Source organism: Melanerpes formicivorus, unplaced genomic scaffold, assembly GCF_026170545.1.
Source record: "Melanerpes formicivorus ecotype bairdi unplaced genomic scaffold, bMelFor1.0.p_v2 SCAF_66, whole genome shotgun sequence".
NCBI classification, from domain to species: domain Eukaryota; kingdom Metazoa; phylum Chordata; class Aves; order Piciformes; family Picidae; genus Melanerpes; species Melanerpes formicivorus.
Genome location: NW_027142418.1, coordinates 3,433,454 through 3,451,414, shown reverse-complemented (window position 1 = coordinate 3,451,414; position 17,961 = coordinate 3,433,454). Strand labels below are relative to the sequence as shown.

The window sequence follows — 17,961 nt, the reverse complement described above, 5'->3', positions numbered from 1 at the left end:
CATCCTGTCACTTGTTTCTAGGGAGAAGAGACCAACCTCCTTTCAGAGAGTTGTAGAAAGCAAGGTCTCCCCTCAGCCTCCTCTTCTCCAGACTGAACAACTCCAGTTCCCTCAGCTGCTCCTCGGAAGAGCTGTTCTCCAGCACCTCAATGTCCTTCTTAGAGGGAGAGGCCCGAAAGTGAGCCCAGTTCTCACAGTGTGGCCTCACCAGTGCCCAGGGCAGGGCACAGTCACTGCTTGGTCCTGCTGGACACACTATTGCCGACCCAGGACAGGATGTTTTTGGCCTCCTTGGCTACACACTGGCTTCTCTCCAGTCGGCTGTCAACCAGCATCCCGACGTCCTTTTCTGGCGGGCAACTTCCAGCCGCTCTGTCCCAGGCTCGGAGCTCTCATGGTTTTGGGACCTAAGTGCAGGACCCGGCACTTGGCCTTGTTCAACCTCATCCCATTGGCCCCGGCCCATGGATCCAGGCTGTTCAGATACCTCTGAGGAGATTTCCTACCCCGCAGGCGGGGCTGGTCGAAGTCCCTTTCGCTGCGCCGCTGCCCCTGCGTCCCTTCGGCACGGCGGGGAGCGGCCGGCCCAGTCCTGCCCCTAGGCAGCGGGGCCGAGCCCCTGCCGAGCCTCCCGCCGGGCGGCGCGAGCGCCGCTATGCTCCTCTCGGCGCCCCCTAGAGACGGGTGGGAGCGGCAGCGGCATCCGCGCCGCCGCCGCCGTCGCCGTGAGGGGAAGGCGGCGCCTTCCCGCCGTGGCCGGCAGTGAGGCTGCGACCGAGCCCGCCTGCGGACCGCAGCGCCCGCCGCTCGGCTCCGCGCCCTCCCTCCGCCCGCGCTCGCCTTTCTCTCCCCCGGCCAAATGATGAACTTTCTGCGGCGAAGGCTCTCGGACAGCAGCTTCATCGCCAACCTGCCCAATGGCTACATGACCGACCTACAGCGGCCGGAGCCGCAGCAGCCGCCGCCGCCTCCTCCCTCCTCAGGCTCCCCGGCCCCTGCCTCTGCTTCCCCGGCCACCGAGCGCCGGCAGCCGCCGCCGCAGTCGGCTCCCCCCCAGCAGCAGCAGCCGCCGCCGCAGCCGCAGCAGTCCACGGGCAGCAGCTTCTTCAGCTCTCTCTCCAACGCCGTGAAGCAGACGGCGGCCTCGGCAGGGCTGGTGGATGCCTCCTCCGCCGTCTCCGCGGCTGTCGGCAGAAAGTTCAAGCTGCTCCTGGTCATCGACGAGCCGCACACGGACTGGTAGGTGCCCCCCGCGCCTCCGCATGCCCCTCCGCTCCCTCCTCCTTTACCCCGTCCTTCCCCGCCCTCCCTCTGCGGTCCACGGCCCCGCGGGCCCCTCTCCCTTCCCCGGCAGGTGCGGGCTCACCTCGGGGCGGCGAGGCGCGCCCCGGGGCGATGGGGAGGCTCCGCGGCGGGTCGGGGCTGATGCCGAGGGAGGCGGCGGGAAAGGGGTCGCCGGTCCGAGCCTCCCCTCGCCGCTGGTCCGCGCCGAGCCTACCCCGCTGCCCGGCCTCCCAGGGGTGGCAGCGGCGGGGCTGGAGCGTGGCGTTACGGACCGGAAGATGGAGCGAAGCCTGCAGCGCCTGGCTAGGATCGAGAGCTGTTTGTCCATCCAAACGCTGAATAAAACGCATTTGCTTGAAAAAAACGTAGGTTGTGCTCCCTAGAGAAATAAAAGACCCGTGTGTAGGTGCAGGTAGGGTCTGGCTTTCCTGGCCAGGAATTTTTGTGCTCTGACTCGCCTGCGGTTGTAGCTTTGACGTTTGTTAATTTTATGTTTGTGAGCTGGTTCATTTCCAGCAGATCCCGCTGTGTCTGTGGCAGCGGCGGTGAAGGTCCTTCAGAACACTGAGGACCAGCCCTCGTTTTTACTCTTAGCCCCTGTGAATTTGTTCAGTCCGGTCAAATTGCAGGTTTTGTCTGGGGTGGGTGTTTTTGCTTCCGCTATCATCAGAGAAGATTTACAAAACATAAAACTTGTACATCAACTCATCTCTTCCTCTGCCTGCCTGCTGCCAGCAGGAGAAGTGATGGCTTTTTCAGACCTGTTTATGACGTCTGACTCTGGTGGATGCTGTATGTGATAGGAAGGATGTGTATCTGTTCGTCGTTCACCACCTTGCCTCCCTGTACCGTGTGTTTACATGTGAATCATCTCGTTTGCCGTTGCTAACTACAGTGTATAATAAGGTCATAACGGTGCCTTAAAATAACGCAGAGTAAAACAAATGTGTTGTTGTAACCCCGACATCATTCAGTAATGGATTGTGGGTTTGGGAGTTTATTACCAGCTTTTCAAATTTATAGCCTGCCTGCCTGCCTAGATGGACTTGTAGAGTTCTGTGATTTGAGCCAATTTGCTTTGAAATGGCACTTCAATAAAAGACTTGAAACAAAAACGTAAGCCTTCGTCTATAGTGAATTTGTCACTAACGTTAAGAAGCCTCTATCTGTAGTGAACATCCTCCTAATGTTAAGATGATCTTTCCTGTTTCATTTTGGGGTTTGGTTTTATGTTTTGCTGTTGTGCTTTTGTTTTTGTGTTGTTTATTTTTTTTTCCCACCACTGTGTTTGGTATTGTGATTTAAACCAAACCCCAAAACACAACCAAAACAAGGTTGTTGTATCTGCCAGCCTGAGCCAGCCTCTGTACCTACGTCATGAAGATGCATCCATGGACACTGCTCGCTGCTTTGCAGATACGTCTTGTTTGTTTAATGTTCTGCCGTGCGTGTCTTTTTTTTTACCCTGGGTGCATTCAATAATGCTGTAGGCTCACAAAGTTTGGTTCGGGGGGATTATTTTTCTTTCCCTTGCCCGAAGCTATCCTGTGTGTTTGTAAACACAGCACGTTTGCTGTGCTTGATAAATTCACCCCCAAATCACGCAATCTGTCAGCAACGGCAGAGGTTTAAACGTCTGCATGGTGAATGCCACCAGCAGTATTCCAGGTAGGAGAGAGCTGCGGATGCACATGCACGCACACACACAGGGTTACTCATGCGTGCTTGCTTTTATTTCTTATAGTATGTGACATGGGTCATTCTAGAAAGAACAGTTTGTTGTTGTACTGGCTTCTTTTCCACTCTAAAAACCTAATTATTGTGTAGCTGAAGGTTTTAGGATGCATTTTGAAATACAGATGTATGTGTATGCTGATAATACATGCAAGAAAAGTTTGTTCCCTACCCTTAGCAGTATGCCTATTCATAGTGATCTGTACTGAGCTGCTGCAGTTTGACTATATGGGCTAAAATGGGGTGATAATGTGGAGCAAAACAACCAAAGGAACAACCCCAAATCTATTGAAAGATTGGAACTGGCAGTAGATGAATTCTGGTGGTCTTCTGGCTACCCTGCCTGGTGTGATGCACTGATGTACAGTTCAGCGAGGTGAGGTCTGTAGAGCTGCTGTCACCTGACACACTCACCAAACCCTGCCAAACCCAAGAAAAACAGCACCAGAGAAATCTCTTGGAGCCTCCCAAGAAATGATTTCCATTGAGCTGTGTTAATCCTGAAAGGAGAATCCTGCGTTGGGCATTTATTTTCATGCTGGTGTGAGCTGTGTTGTGTTTGTCTTAAATAAAAACCATGTATACATTGCTTTTGGATTGCAGCTTCCATAGAAAGAAAAGAATTTCCATCTGGATTGCACCAAAATCCTGCTAATTTGGTATCCTTCTTTTAGCAAGGGGCAGAGGAAACACTAAGCACCTTCTTCCATCAGCGAAGGATACAGCCTCTTACCTCTAGCTTCAAAAGGACATTTTGTTTCTGTTAGAGACTGACTCATACCTGAAGTCTGACCAGCATCATTATTGTCACTAATGGAATCCTATGAGATATTCTACATGGGAATGCTTGGGTGTTGCTTCCGTTTTTGACTCTTGATCTCAGTGGCTTCTATCATTTTCTTGCCTCCAGAAGTTTGCTGATGTACAAGTTTTGAAATTCTCCTTTCTGAGTTTCTTCACTTTTATGCCATAGGATAGGGGAAAAATGGGAAAATGAACTTACAGGTACTAATTTGTGTATTTTTACCATGTTGTAGTAATCTGACTTCTTGAGGAAAGAGGGTAAACGCAGTCTGTGTCAAGCCATCCTCTCATCTCCAGTAACACTCTCAGTCGAAGGTGTGTTGGAGCTGTGAAAGGCAATTCTTTTCCCACAGGTTCTTTGACAACTTGCAGCTTATAGATGAGATGAGACCTCTGAGGGCTTCTACTAAAGACAGGATTGCAATACAAGCTGATATCAGAGGCTTTCTACCAGTTAGTAGCTTCGTACCTGCTTTGTCGGTGAGCGTAGGAAAGAAATGGACACAGACTAAAGCTTCTGGTCGCCTGCCAGAGACAAACCCATGACAAGTGATCTTCGTTGGTGCTGGCTCTCACGGCGTACTTTCTCTTAGTCACTTTATACAGTAAGTGATCCTACAGTCCAAAGGTGAAAGCCAATAGCTAGCAATCATTTTCACCAATTCTTTTTGGAAACCTTGTGTCCTTCTGGAGTGTGAGTGTAAAGCAGGGGTGACCTGCAGTGCAAGCGCTTCTGCCAGGGACCTGTGCTCTCAGTTATTATAAAGGCACCGGGCAAGCTGATTTGATTTTCTGACCTGTCCTTTATGCATTTTAATGTCACGTTCTTTTCATCTGCAGCTGCATACTGAACAGACATTTTCAGTACCTCCAGTGGTGTCCAGAGCCCTTTTCTGAGTTAACACATCTAGGGCAGCACCTTACACGGGGTTTAAAGGTGTAGTGGAAAAAGCGTTCGATTCACAGACACCTCGTGGACCTGTTGGGGAGGGGAAAGCTTGAGAACCACTTGTTAGGTTTAATAATGATTTTATGTAATGGACTTCAATGATTGTTTTACAGCTTTAGGCATCTCTGTTGTAATCTTTACAAATGGGGGAAAGCAAGAAGTAAAATAATTTGTTCAAGGTCATCCAAGAGGCTAATGACAGAGCTAAATTAAAACCTGGGCAGCTTGCTTAACCTTTCCTTTTAATTCTCATTTCCCAGCTACTGCTCTGCAGGAAGCGGCCAAAATCCTCAGCTAGAGAAGTTTATTTTTAACTGTATTTAATTACCTCAGAAAATACACTTTTGTGTACAGAACAAAATGGTTACTGGAATATTCAGTGCTGAACAAGCAAGTGATTAGAGGCCGTACATCAGTGGCAAGGTGCCCAAACTCTCTGTATACAGATTATTACCTTTATTAAAAGCTTATGTGTAATATTTAGAAAGCTATTTCAACGCTGAAAACTAATTATTGCTTTGTCTATCTCGTGCTTTAAAAGCTGAAGCCTCAAGACTCCTTGGCAGTAGTGATGAAACTATAAAAAGATTCAAATGGAAAAAAATTGTTCTTGGTTGGTTGTTTTTTTTTTTAAGCAGAGATTTTGTGCTAAGTATCAGTCTTGTGTTGTGGGTTCTTGCTTTATTTCTTCCCCCCCTCAAGAATTATGCATTTCTTGCAATGTTTATGGCTTAGGAGTTAGTCATCTTGTGATGGGCCCGAGAGAGGATCTCACAGATGGCTGGGCCAAATGCTATATGGAGAGCAAATGTTGTGTTTTTTAAATGATGGAGTCATTTATAGTATCATAGTATCAGTCAGGGTTGGAAGGGACCACAAGGATCAGCTAGTTCCAACCCCCCTGCCGTGGGTAGGGACACCCCACACTAGATCAGGCTGGCCAGAGCCTCAGCCAGCCTGGGCTTAAACACCTCCAGGGACGGGGCCTCAACCACCTCCCTGGACAACCCATTCCAGGGCTTCACCACTCTCATGGGGAAGAACCTCCCCCTCACTTCCAGCCTGAATCTCCCCACCTCCAGCTTCATTCCATTCCCCCTAGTCCTATCGCTACCTGAGATCCTGAGAAGTCCTTCCCCAGCCTTCCTGTAGCCCCCTTTGGATACTGGAAGGCCACAATTAGGTCACCTTGGAGCCTTCTCTTCTCCAGACTGAACAGCCCCAACTCCTTAAGTCTGTCCTCATAGGAGAGGTGCTCCAGCCCTCTGCTCATCCTCGTGGCCCTTCTCTGGACACCTTCCAGCACCTCCAGATCTCTTGTAATAGGGGCTCCAGAACTGGATGCAGTACTCCAGCAAATGGGCAAACATTGGTTGTCATAAATGTTTCTGAGGTGAGCAGTATGGTCACAGCACAGAAAAATGCTGCTTTACAGCACAGCAAAGGTACTGAAGCAAGTGGAATGGGTTTCTTGGTGGGTTTTGTGGGGTTTTTCTGGGTGGTGTTTTTGCATTTATTTAGAAGGTAGAAAAAGGTTTGGATTAAAAATCTGTGTGTGGTTGGTTTATGTAGGGGATAACAACTTAACAGCTTTTACCCTGCAATGAAAATTCCTTGCAGGTATTCTGCTCAGGAAGGATAGTTCAGTTTGGGCTAAATGATTAGAATTTCCTAACTCTGCTTGAACTGGTAATTCTGATTTCTCCTATTTGATACTATCATGTTGATTTCATGCCTGTGGTGTTGCATTCCTGTATCAGCCTTCAGTCAGCAAGTTTTCCAATTTCAGAGGGTGCCACTTAGATTTTAGTAAGGCACAACGGAGGGCAACTGCTTTGCCAGAGCTCTCTAGTCCCCTGGGATGGCACTGCATAGAAGGAGAGTGCTCCTGCCAGCTTTGGTCTGGGCAGAGCCCACTACTAGAGGGAAAAGCATAGAGCCATGATGTAAAATTGGATGGAAACCCAGGACATGAGCAAATATGGAGCTCATAGTGATTGTACAGGGTGTGTGGGGGATCCCTTAGCACTCATTTAGGGGCTGAGGGCTTTGAAGGTAAGTCAAAGGCAGGGACAGCTATGGTGCAGAGATGGAAGGGCACTGAGTCTTAAGACTGACCAAATGGCCACTTGTGCATATGTGCCTTAAGGCAATGAGTATAAAAGGTAATCTCATCAACATCTGTAATTTAAGAAGAAAGAGCAGATAGTAAGCTACTTTCAGTGCTAATTAAGGACTGCTGTGCTTTTTGCTACAAGAAACTCAAATATTAAAGGAAAAATGACCTTGCCTTTGGTATAACACTGTAAGGTTTCAAAGAAAGCAACAGGTTCCTTAAGCTCCCTGAAATGGAGCAGGAGTGGCCAAGGTTTTACTTTAGTTTCTCTTTAATTTTTTGCTGCAGATGAAACATCTCACAAGGATCATTTCAAAATGCTAAGTTTTCATCTGAATCATTGGGAGGAGAGATGCAGGTGAAGGCAGGGGCTGCCCAGAGCACGAGCAGCACGTCTGCTGCAAAGCATGGAGAGAAAACTTCTCAATGCTCAGCAAGAGCTAAAGGGTGGAGAGCAAGAGAATGGGGCCAGACTCTTGACAGTGGTTCCCAGTGACAGGACAGGGGGAAACAGGCACAAACTGGAACCCAGAAGGTTCTGTCTGAATGTGATGAGGAAAAACTTTGGTGTGAGGGTGCTGGAGACCTGGAGCAGGCTGCCCAGAAAGGTTGTGGAGTCTCCTCTGGAGAGATTCCAAACCTGCATTGATTCTGGGCAGCCTGCTGTGGGTGCCCCTGCTTTAGGAGGGGTGTTGGACTAGGTCATCTCCAGAGGTCTCTTCCAACCCCCAGTATGCTGGAATTTGATGATCTCTCTGCAAGTGGGGTGGACGTGCTGAAGCACAGGTGAAACAACACGAGTTTCTGCAGTGAGGTAAAGCTTATTTTGAACTCTCTCCTTGTCAAGCAGAAGCAACTGGATGACTGTTTCTGAAGGGGTGGAAGTATAGCTCAGTGTGCTGTGTGACTTGTTTGTTGTCCTTTTGTTAAATACCAGGTCCATGCTGGGCCCCAAGTTCAGAGCAGGGAGAGGCAGCTGAACTAAGTGAAGTACGTAATGTCATGCGTTAACAAATCAGAATTGGTAGCACACGGTGATCTCCTGCAGGTTGTGTTTCATCTCTGTCCTCTGAAACGGCCAGCTGATACCACTCTGCACCAGACAATGGCTGTGCTAGTATTTTAAGATGATCCAATAAAAAAAGGCAGAGTTATGAATATAAATAGCCAAGCACAGTACACGCTAGAGCTAGACAAAAAAAGCTTCTAGCTGAAAACACATTTCCCTCCATATTGCTGGGTATTGTGCTATCTAACCAAAGTCTTACCATTTTTAATGTCATTTTAGGCAACTTAGTTTATAGGAGATGCTAGCTACAAATTTGGGAAGACTGTATCTGCTGTCATTCTCTGTCCAGTCCCTGTCCCCTGTGCTCAAAATCAGAGTGAATCTATTTTATTTTTCTTCTTTTCCTCTTTTATCGCCAAAGAATAGAATAGAATTAACCAGGTGGGAAAAGACCTTTGAGATCATCAAGTCCAACCTCTCACCCAACACCATCTAATCAACTAAACCATGGCACCAAGTGCCTCATCCAGTCTCCTCTTAAACACCTCCAGTGATGGTGACTCCACTACCTCCCTGGGCAGCCTGTTCCAATGGCCAGTAGCTCTTTATATGAAGAACAAAGAGATCACAGAACCTTGTCTGAAGCTTCATGAAACCTATGGTCACATGTTTAGTTAAACAGATAATACTTAAGTAAAACTGGCCATTGTTTACTTCTAAACTTTAGCTTACTAAAAAGGAAGTGGCAAAACCAGCAAGCATAATGGATTTTAGGCAGGTCTGTTTCAAAGTAACAAGGCTGAAGTGAGAGAGAAAATTGCTTTGTAGACTTCAGATCCAAGGAAAAAAGTTAAATTTTACTTATAATCTGCTCAGAATTTCATAGTATCAGTCAGGGTTGGAAGGGACCACAAGGATCATCTAGTTCCAACCCCCCTGCCATGGGCAGGGACACCCCACACTGGATCAGGATTTGATAATGATTTGCCAGTAGCAAATTGTAATCTGTTGAAGCAGGGGCAGTATGAAACCAAAGGTTATCAAAAGCCCTAATATTAGGCATGGGCATTATTAGGCATGTCTTCAAAACATGCATCTAGAGGACTGTCCTGGTTTTGCTGGGACACAATCCCAGGCAAGCCATGGGCTGCAGGTCATTAGCAATTTGGAGTCAGCTGGGACAGCTGAGCTGAATTGGCTACAGGTGGATCTCAGCTCATTAATGTTATAGTATAAAGAGGGAAGTTTGCTGAGCATGAGGAGCCTCCTACTTGTGCTCAGGCTCCTCCTGATCCTGCTCCTCTTCCTTCTCCTGAGGGCTGCCTGCATGTTTACTGTGAGTGCTGTGTGTTTGCTGGACTGAGTATTACTTTTTATACTTGCATTGGTATTAGTTTGGTTGTTTCACTAAATCCCTTTTTCCTTCCCCCTTTGGGTCTGCTTGCCTTTTTCTGCCCTCCCTTCTCTGTTGGGGAGGGATCCTTGGGTAATGGAGCAACTGCTAGACTTCAGCCCCAGATGGAGTCTGAACATAGACAAGGCCTTAATGTATTTTGAACTATATGTTTGTTTAGGGTTTTTTTAGTGGGTGTTACTTGGCATTCTGTGAGCACTAAATAGCACTGGAAGACTGTACACAGTTCTGCTGAAACTATTTCTCCAAAGGGTTGATGCTAAATATCCCAATGGTATCAATATGTTCTTAAGGTAGTGACTTCATGCTATGCTTTTTTTTGTACCCAGTCCTTAATAGTACCACACAGTAGTCACCCTCAGAAATACCTGTATGGATTATCCCATAGTTTTATCACCTTTAGCTCTTCAGCCAGCCTACCCCTTGTGAATGCTTTAAACTACAGAAATCAGGGGTTAATAGAATTAAATTGGGGGTTTTATGCATTTGTAGCTAAGAGACACCACAATCTGCCTTTAAAAAACGTGATCAGACTGTAGTGAAGATATGTTTGAGGATAAGCTTGTGTCTGAAGAAAACACCAAACCCAGGGAGCCAGGTTTGGATGTAGAACCTTGACAGAAGGATTCTTGGACCTCGCTGGCTGAAGACGACAGCAAAGGGTAATCAGCAAGTAGGTAGAAAAGTTGCAAAGAATGGAAAAGAATAACTTGGCGAAGAAGGCTATGCTGTGGCTCACAGAAAAGGAAGCAATACATTATGAAGTAAATGTTACCTGGAATAATGACAGTGCTTCCAAAGATGAGGCTGCTCACCTTGTGGAGTTGGGGATAAAAAGAGAAAGACGTGTAATGAGGTGATAAGACATTGCAGACACCAGGAGTGGGAGGACAGCTTCACACCTTGGTCCAGAATGCACATTACTTGCTTGATTGCACTGCTGCTTTTGCTAATTAAACAGCTTTATCTGTGCTGAGTCAAACTTGACTTCTCGGAGGGAAGCTGGTTTGCTTTTGAAGAGCCAGCTGAAGGAGAGTGATGAAGGGTATTGATGTAGGCTGTGGACTGGCTTCAGCTTTTGCCGAAGGTGTAAGGACTGTAGTTTTGCAGCAGCCACTTTCACCACGAGTGTGTCTCTGGCTGGCTGAAGGAGAAACATTACTGAACTTTTATTGACAAATACACTGATCCTGAACAAGAAATTGGTGACTAAGGTCAGATGCTTGCTTATTGATCATTATAATCTTATATACCTTAAGGTTTGCAAATAAGGCTATGTGTATTTGTGAGCAAAAAGGAATAGAAACCTCTAATTCAGAAGTCACTGGATTTCAAAGAGCCTGTTTCTGTTTTTCTTCTACAGACTGGTGGTGCCTAAAGCAGTGCAGGGCTGGCTCTCAGCTGTGGCTGAGGCTGGGTGGGTTTAGCCCTAGCAATGTCAGGTGACAGTGTGGGATATCTGAGGCTTGCTTGGTGACTGCCCATCAGTGAGTGAGCTGGCAGGGTGACCTAAAAGATCAGGGCTGCCAAGGTGTGCTTGCTTAATCCTTTTTGAATGACAGCATTGGTGGGATTCTTGATGTACAGATCGTTCCAGTAGACAGTGCTGAAGAGCAGACAGCTCCAGGTTTTGAAAAACCTTCCTATATTTTGTGCAGGCCAGACATGTCTTTATCCTTCTCCCTGTGTATCTGTGATGGGAAGGAGGTAGAAGCATGAGATGTGGCAGTGGTGTTGGTTCACTGCAGCTGGGAAGGAGTGTGAGCAATGTTCTCTTTATTGCTGTCACATCTGAATGTGTGGCTTTTCTTGGTCTCTGCCCATTTCTTGTAAGTTCCTGTGCTCCTCTTGTATGAAGGATAAGGGCAGGAGAAGAGAAGCTCTTTTCTCCCTCTGTGGACATCAGGGAAACAGTCCCCACTTGTGCAAGTAGAGGCATAAATCCACTTTCCCTATTGTTGTTTAACCTCCTCCCCATCCCCAGCTGTGAAATGCTTGGTGCCTAATAACTGTGATCACCTGTTTTTCACTCCCTGCTGAAGTAGATGGGGAAAACAAAACCATCACATGGCCACCATCAGCCAGTCAGGTTCCAGAAGCTGTTAGAAAAGGCACTTTTGGTCCAGCCATTAAAATGACAATCTTTCAGCTTTTTGTAATGACTGTTCCAAGTCTGACCTTGCATGAGTCACCATTTGATCTCTCTCATCTGGAATCTCAATTGGATATTGATGTTCATCATGCAGCATGCACCCTGATTGCTTATAGGAGTTATTTTAAAACATACTTAAAGATTCATGCATTTCTTTGGATTTTTATCAGGGGATTAAAAGAAAATCAGAGCCTCAGATAAAGTCTTTTAGGTCTCTTAACTGTGTTCTAAAGCACCTGCAGAAAACCACTTTATATGAGCTGATCTTTAATTGTTCCTACTTACAGGTTATACCATGAGACTAATAAGAAAAAAATATTTTAATAGCATCCCAGGCTGGTTTGGGTTGGAAGTGACTTGGAGAGGTCATGTAGTCCACCCCTCATGCAGTCAGCAGGGATATCTGCAGCTAGAGCAGGTTGCTCAGAGACTCAAACCGCCTGACTTGGAATGGTTTCAGGTTGGGGCATCTACCAACTGGAAGATGCTAGGGTTTCACCACTATCAGTGTAAAATATTTCTTCCTTCTCTCTAGTCTGAATCTCCCTCTTTTAGCTCATACTATCACCCTTTGTCCTGTCACAACAGGCCCTGCTCAGAAGTCTGTTGCCAGCTTTCTTCTGGCTCCTTTAAGTACTGAAAGGCCACCAGACGGTCTCCCTGGAGCCTTCTCTCAGCCTGGCCTCACAGCAGAGGACTTCCAGCCTTTCCAGCATTGCTGTGGCCTCCTGGCCCTGCTCCAAGAGGCCCCTGTCTGTGCTGTGCTGAGGATTCCAGAGCTGGCCCCAGCATTGCAGGTGGGGTGGAATCCCTCACTCCACCTGCTGCCCATGCTGCAGGGGTCAGCCAAGGGGATGGTTGACTTCTGGGCTGGGAGTGCATGGTGCCTGCTTATGTCCAGCTTTTCATCCACCAGCACCTCCAACTTCTCTGCAGGGCTGCTCTCCAGCCCTTCACTCCCCTGCTAGGACTGATAAGTAAGTGCAGTCTCCTCTTAAATATTTAAAGCTATAATAGGAAGTTGTTTCCACTGCTCAAAGGGAAGGAAAGTTATAAAGCTCATTAAGAAATACAGCAACAAAGTGATGTGTAATGCACTTCTGCAGTGTGGTCTGGCACGTGGTGAAGAGCACCAGCAGCAGGACACAGCAGAGGCTGAGGAGAGCCTTGGTTTCATTTCACGAGGCACAGCAGCAGCTGTCCTTTGGAGGCAGTTTGTACTTTGCTGTCGAAGTTGGGTGCTGACAGGCTCCCAGTACATCTTTCTTTGTTGCAGTAGTAACCTTTAGGCTTCTGTATTCCCAATTTAAGCTAATTTGTTTCATTTTGTAAGCAGCAGGTGTTTCTTTGTGGAATAGGCATGATGAGAATAGAGGGGCGGGCTCTTAAGTCATCTCAAATTGGATATAAAGTCATAAAGCAAATTATCAGCAGTGTGCTGCTTACTGGAAGGCTCCTGCAGAGAATTACTTTGAGAGACTGAGCATGAAGAAGGCAACCCCAAGTTGCATTTGTGTGTGGATGTGTCCTCACCTGTAAGACTCGAAAGTATCAGCATCCCAGTAACTTTCCAAGTGAGTGTTTCAGAAGTGAGTGCAAGTTTAGGTGCTCTTTCTACGCAGATCTGAAGACAAAGTGGTTCTCTCATGAAAGAAGTACTTTTATCTCTTTGTTTTGACCTTACAAATCTAGTAACTGTGTATGAAATGTTGACTTTGAATTATCTGCTTTGGAGGGGCTGAGCTCCACTTCAACAGTTTGTTGATTGCTGTGGCAGAGGCCAAGATCCTTTATTGGCTTCTCACAAGAGAAACTAATTGCTTGTGAGGGATAAAAAAGGCTGGGGGAGGGGGCAAGGCACAGAATTTGGAGCATCTCTTATTTTACTGTTAGGATATAAAGAGAGTTCCAAAAGAGATAAAAAATGAGGTTGTTTTCTAGATGGCAACATGACCTGGTTGTGTTTGTGTACATATTGTCGTGCCTGGCTTCAGTTTTGTTCCATTTAACCTTGTTACTTGTTTATTGCTTTCGATTTCTTACTAATAAAAACTGAACCAAGACTGATTTAATAGAGCAAACTGCAGCATGAGATCAGGCTCAGTCATTTCACTCTCATATTTTGTTTAAAGGAACTAGGATGGTTCCCTAAGAGGAAGGTTCACTACCTCTTAGATTGCTTAGTATAGTATCAGTCAGGGTTGGAAGGGACCACAAGGATCATCCAGTTCCAACCCCCCTGCCATGGGCAGGGACACCCCACACGAGATCAGGCTGGCCAGAGCCTCAGCCAGCCTGGGCTTAAACACCTCCAGGGACAGGGGCTCAACCACCTCCCTGGACAACCCATTCCAGGGCTTCACCACTCTCATGGGGAAGAACTTCCTCCTCACCTCCAGCCTGAATCTCCCCACCTCCAGCTTCATTCCATTCCCCCTAGTCCTATCACTACCTGAGATCCTGAGCAGTCCCTCCCCAGCCTTCCTGTAGGCCCCCTTCAGATACTGGAAGGCCACAATTAGGTCACCTTGGAGCTTCAGTGATTTAGTTTGCTTTGAAGGTGATAATTTCCAGTGAAAGCTTCCTATGTACATGCACATGGTTCAGCATTAAAAGATTTCAAAGGTTACTTTTCCTTGTAGGACTAAGAATATGGCTGTTGGTAGAAAACCCAACCTCTCAGATTTGGGAGCCTGGAAAGGTAGTAAAAAGGTTTTATCATCAAACCTGATAAAAAAGTCTGATTCTACTGAATGGCAAGATGATAGCATACTGTGCTGTGACTACAGGAGTTGCTTTGCATGGTAGTTGTTGTCAAAGTAAATAACCACATGAGTGGCTTTCATTAGGGCAAAAATATTTCTCTTAAGAGACCTTTGAAGCAATGACCAAAGCCAATTTTCCTGAGTCTTGTCTACATTGTATACAATATATCTTAAGTGACTAAAGTGTTTTAGCTAGCACTTTAAGAAGTCTAGAATAAAACTATTTTGAGTATTTGGGGTAAAGTTTAAATAGAAAAGGAATGGTCCTACCAAAAACATATTCTTTGACGTTCCTATGAAAGCCTTCTGAATTAAATAGTACATTAAAAATGATATTAGTTGTATTTTAAGTCACATGTCACTGCTGGTGGATAACAGAAGCACTGAATAGGAGAGGTTGGAAGGGACCTCTGGAGATCATCAAGTCCCTACCAACCACCCTGTCAAAGCAGGGTCACCTAGGGCAGGCTGTACAGGAATGCATCCAGGTGGGTTCTGAAAGCCTCCAGCAAAGGAGACTCTGCAACTTCTCTGGGGCAGCCTGTTCCAAGGCTCCAGCATCCTAATAATAAAGAAGTGTCTTCTTATATTAGGGTAGAACCTCCTTTCTTCCAGCTTGTACTTTCTGTTCTTTGTTCTGTCACTGGGTACTGTGGAAAAGAGCCTGGCACCTTCATCTTGACACCAACCCCCCAGATATTTATAGTCACTGATAAGATGCCCTCTCAGCTTTCTCTCCTCGAGACTGAACAGAGTCAGTTCTCTCAGTCTTTCTTCATAGGAGGTTCTGGTTCATCCAGTGCTCTTAGAGGCTCCTTTGGGGAGTCAGAAGTATTCTGCTGGAACAGAGAGAGCATAGAGTCTTCCTCTGTCCTCAAATCTGCTTCTTTTATTGCCCATCTATAACCAACCACCTCAGCAGACACCTTTCTTTAGATCTGTGAAAACACTGTGAAGATTCCACTTAAAACTTTGAAGCGTGACAGTAATTCTGTTCCTTTCACAGTGTGCCTTGCACTTGTGATTTGCTTCTGTATGTCAATGCAAGCAAAAGTTTGTGTTGTGGATACTTCCATCCGTACTGCTGGCAAGCAAGTGTGTGGCTTCTGAAGTTTAATCTCATCTCTGGTTTAACGAGACTGTAGACTTAATTTCTTAGGCACAGAGAGAGTCAATGAATAGGGAAAAAGGAGATTGCTGGTATGTGACAAAGCTAAAAGCTGTATGTCATGCAGGAGTGCCTTCTCCTTGGTGACAGAAACAAACTATCTGGTGGAATGAATCTCATCTGGACTGAAATGAAGAAATTAAGCAGGAGAGATCTGTGTCAAAACTTCTGTTTTGGCTGGGAAGTGAGCGGTGTTGCTGACTGCGTGTTGCGGCAAACGCATCTAGAGCTGTGTGAACGACTGAGAAACAAAAATCCTTCTGGGGAGCATTCATAGAGCAGAAACTGCTGTGACAACCCAAAACCTCCTTATGCTGGCACAGAGCGAAAGGTAAAACTGAAGGAGCTGGATTGGTGTTTTGAGCTAAGTGCTGAGGAGGGAATTCTGCCACAGATGTGTGTGGTTAAATCAGGAGTGATGGCTGTGACTCTTAAGGTGCTTGACTGTGTGACTGAAACCTGCACAAGCAGTAGCACTATTTTGACAGTTTCTGCCTGATGGGTGGTTCCCAGGTAAGGTGTTTGTCACCATAGTTGCTTTAGTAGTAGTGTGCTAGCAATATGAAGTGTGCACTTGTGTGCATGCATAGCCTGGAGAAGAGGAGGCTCAGGGGAGACCTCATTGCTGTCTACAACATGGGTCCAGCTAAGAGCATTTAGACAAAGCACAGCCTCACACTGAACTCTGAGTCTCTAAATCCCATGATTCTATCATTACAACCCATACAAGATTTTCCACACCTCACCTCTCTTCAAAACAGCCAAGTGGCACAGTGAAAGAGCCTTCTCTTGTCCCAGTGCAACCCAACAGCATCAGAGCAAAACTACAGCCCCAGAAGTGAAGATTCCATCAGTGAAAAGCCCTATAAATTCTTCTTCATTAAAGTAGCATACACACATACATAGACACATCACAGAATGTGATGTGTGTGTCCCCTTGTTCTGGTGCTGGTTGCCTGGGAGAAGAGACCTCCAATATTATCAAGTCCGACTGATCACCCAACCCTAACTAATCAACTCAACCGTGGCACTAAATGCCTCATCCAGGCTTTTCTTAAACACCTTCAGGAATGTCATCCCCACCACCTCCCTGGGCAGCCCATTCCAAGGGGCAATAACTTTCTGTGAAGAGCTTCTTTCTAAGAGCAAGCCCAAACTTCCTCTTGGACAGCTTGAGGCTGTGTCGTCTTGTTCTGTCACTGTTGCTTGGGAGAAGAGACCAACCCCCTCCTGGCTACAACCTCCCTTCATGTAGTTGTAGACAGCAAGAAGGTCTCCCCCGAGCCTCCTCTTCTCCAGGCTAAACAACCCCAGCTCCCTCAGCCTCTCCTCACAGGGCTGTGCTCCAGGCTCCTCCCCAGTCTTGTCACCCTTCTCTGGGCATGTTCCAGTACCTGAACATCTCTATTACTGTGTCAAGTTCTGGGCTCCTCAAGATATGGCCCGACCACTGCTGAGTACAGGGGCAGAATAACATCCCTTGTCCTGCTGCCCACACTATTCCTGATACAGACCAGGATGCCTTTGGCTACCTGGGAACACTGATGGCTCATGTTCAGCCTACTATCTACCAGTATCCCCAGGTCCCTTTCTGCCAGGCTGTTCTCCAGCCTCTCTGCCCCCAGCCTACATTCATGAAATGTAGTGGCAGAAGCAGACTGCAGGTCTGCTCTTTCCTGGCTGGTGAGGATCTTACAGCAGTCCTTTTCCTTTGGAGTCTTGCTGAGGTTGTCTGTGCTTTTGTTTTCCAGAAGTCCTTTCCAGGAGTTAGGTAACTGATGAAATTTTGGGGCTGTTTGGATTTTTCTGTTTATTTTTAGTACATGTGAGATCCCTGAACCCTTGGATATGCTGTATTGATGATATGGGGCTGTTTAGCCTTGAGAAAGCTAAGAGGGGATCTTATCAATGTCTATAAATGTCTGGGGGGGTGGATGTCAAGATGAAGGTGTCAGGCTCTTTTCAGTGGTGCCCAGTGGTAGAACAAGGAACAATGAGTACAAGGTGGAACAAAGGACAAGGTAGAAGGTAGAGCACAGGAGATTCCACCTCAATGTGAGGAGAGACTTCTTTATGGTGAGGGTGCTGGAGCCCTGGAGCAGGCAGCCCAGAGAGGTTGTAGAGTCTCCTTCTCTGGGGACTTTCAAAACCTGCCTGGATGTGTTCCTGTGTGGCCTGCTGCAGGTGATGCTGCTTTGGCAGCGGGGTTTGGACTTGATCTTTGGAAGCCCCTTCCAACCCCTAACATTCTGTGATTCAGAACTCTCTATTTTGAGGGGATTGGATGTGGCACTTGGTGCCATGGTTTAGTCATGAGGTCTGTGGTGACAGGTTGGACTCGATGATCTTTGAGGTCTCTTCCAACCTTGGTGATACTAAATAAGAGAAAAATAAATAAGAGACAAAGTTTTACATCAATAGAAATTGTACTTTCGTGTTCCTGAAGTCAGTCTGGGCTTTAGACTGGTTTGTTTTGAAAGATAATGTAGAAATTCTTTAGATCTTGGCACTCTACCCCTCAAGATGAGAATGTTGTTAGTTTGGAAACTCCAGCAAATAACTTCAG

General features: G+C 46.7%; 1 protein-coding gene across 1 annotated transcript in view; it reads left to right on the top strand.

Annotated features, from left to right (window-relative positions):
* The first annotated feature begins 749 nt into the window (after positions 1-749).
* The window catches only part of SYN2 (synapsin II), a 250,442-nt gene continuing 233,230 nt past the window's right edge, over positions 750-17,961 (top strand). The window contains exon 1 of the mRNA XM_068162676.1: positions 750-1,239. Coding sequence (XP_068018777.1) covers positions 860-1,239 — 380 coding nt within the window. The 5' untranslated portion in view covers positions 750-859. The remainder of the gene's footprint in view (positions 1,240-17,961) is intronic.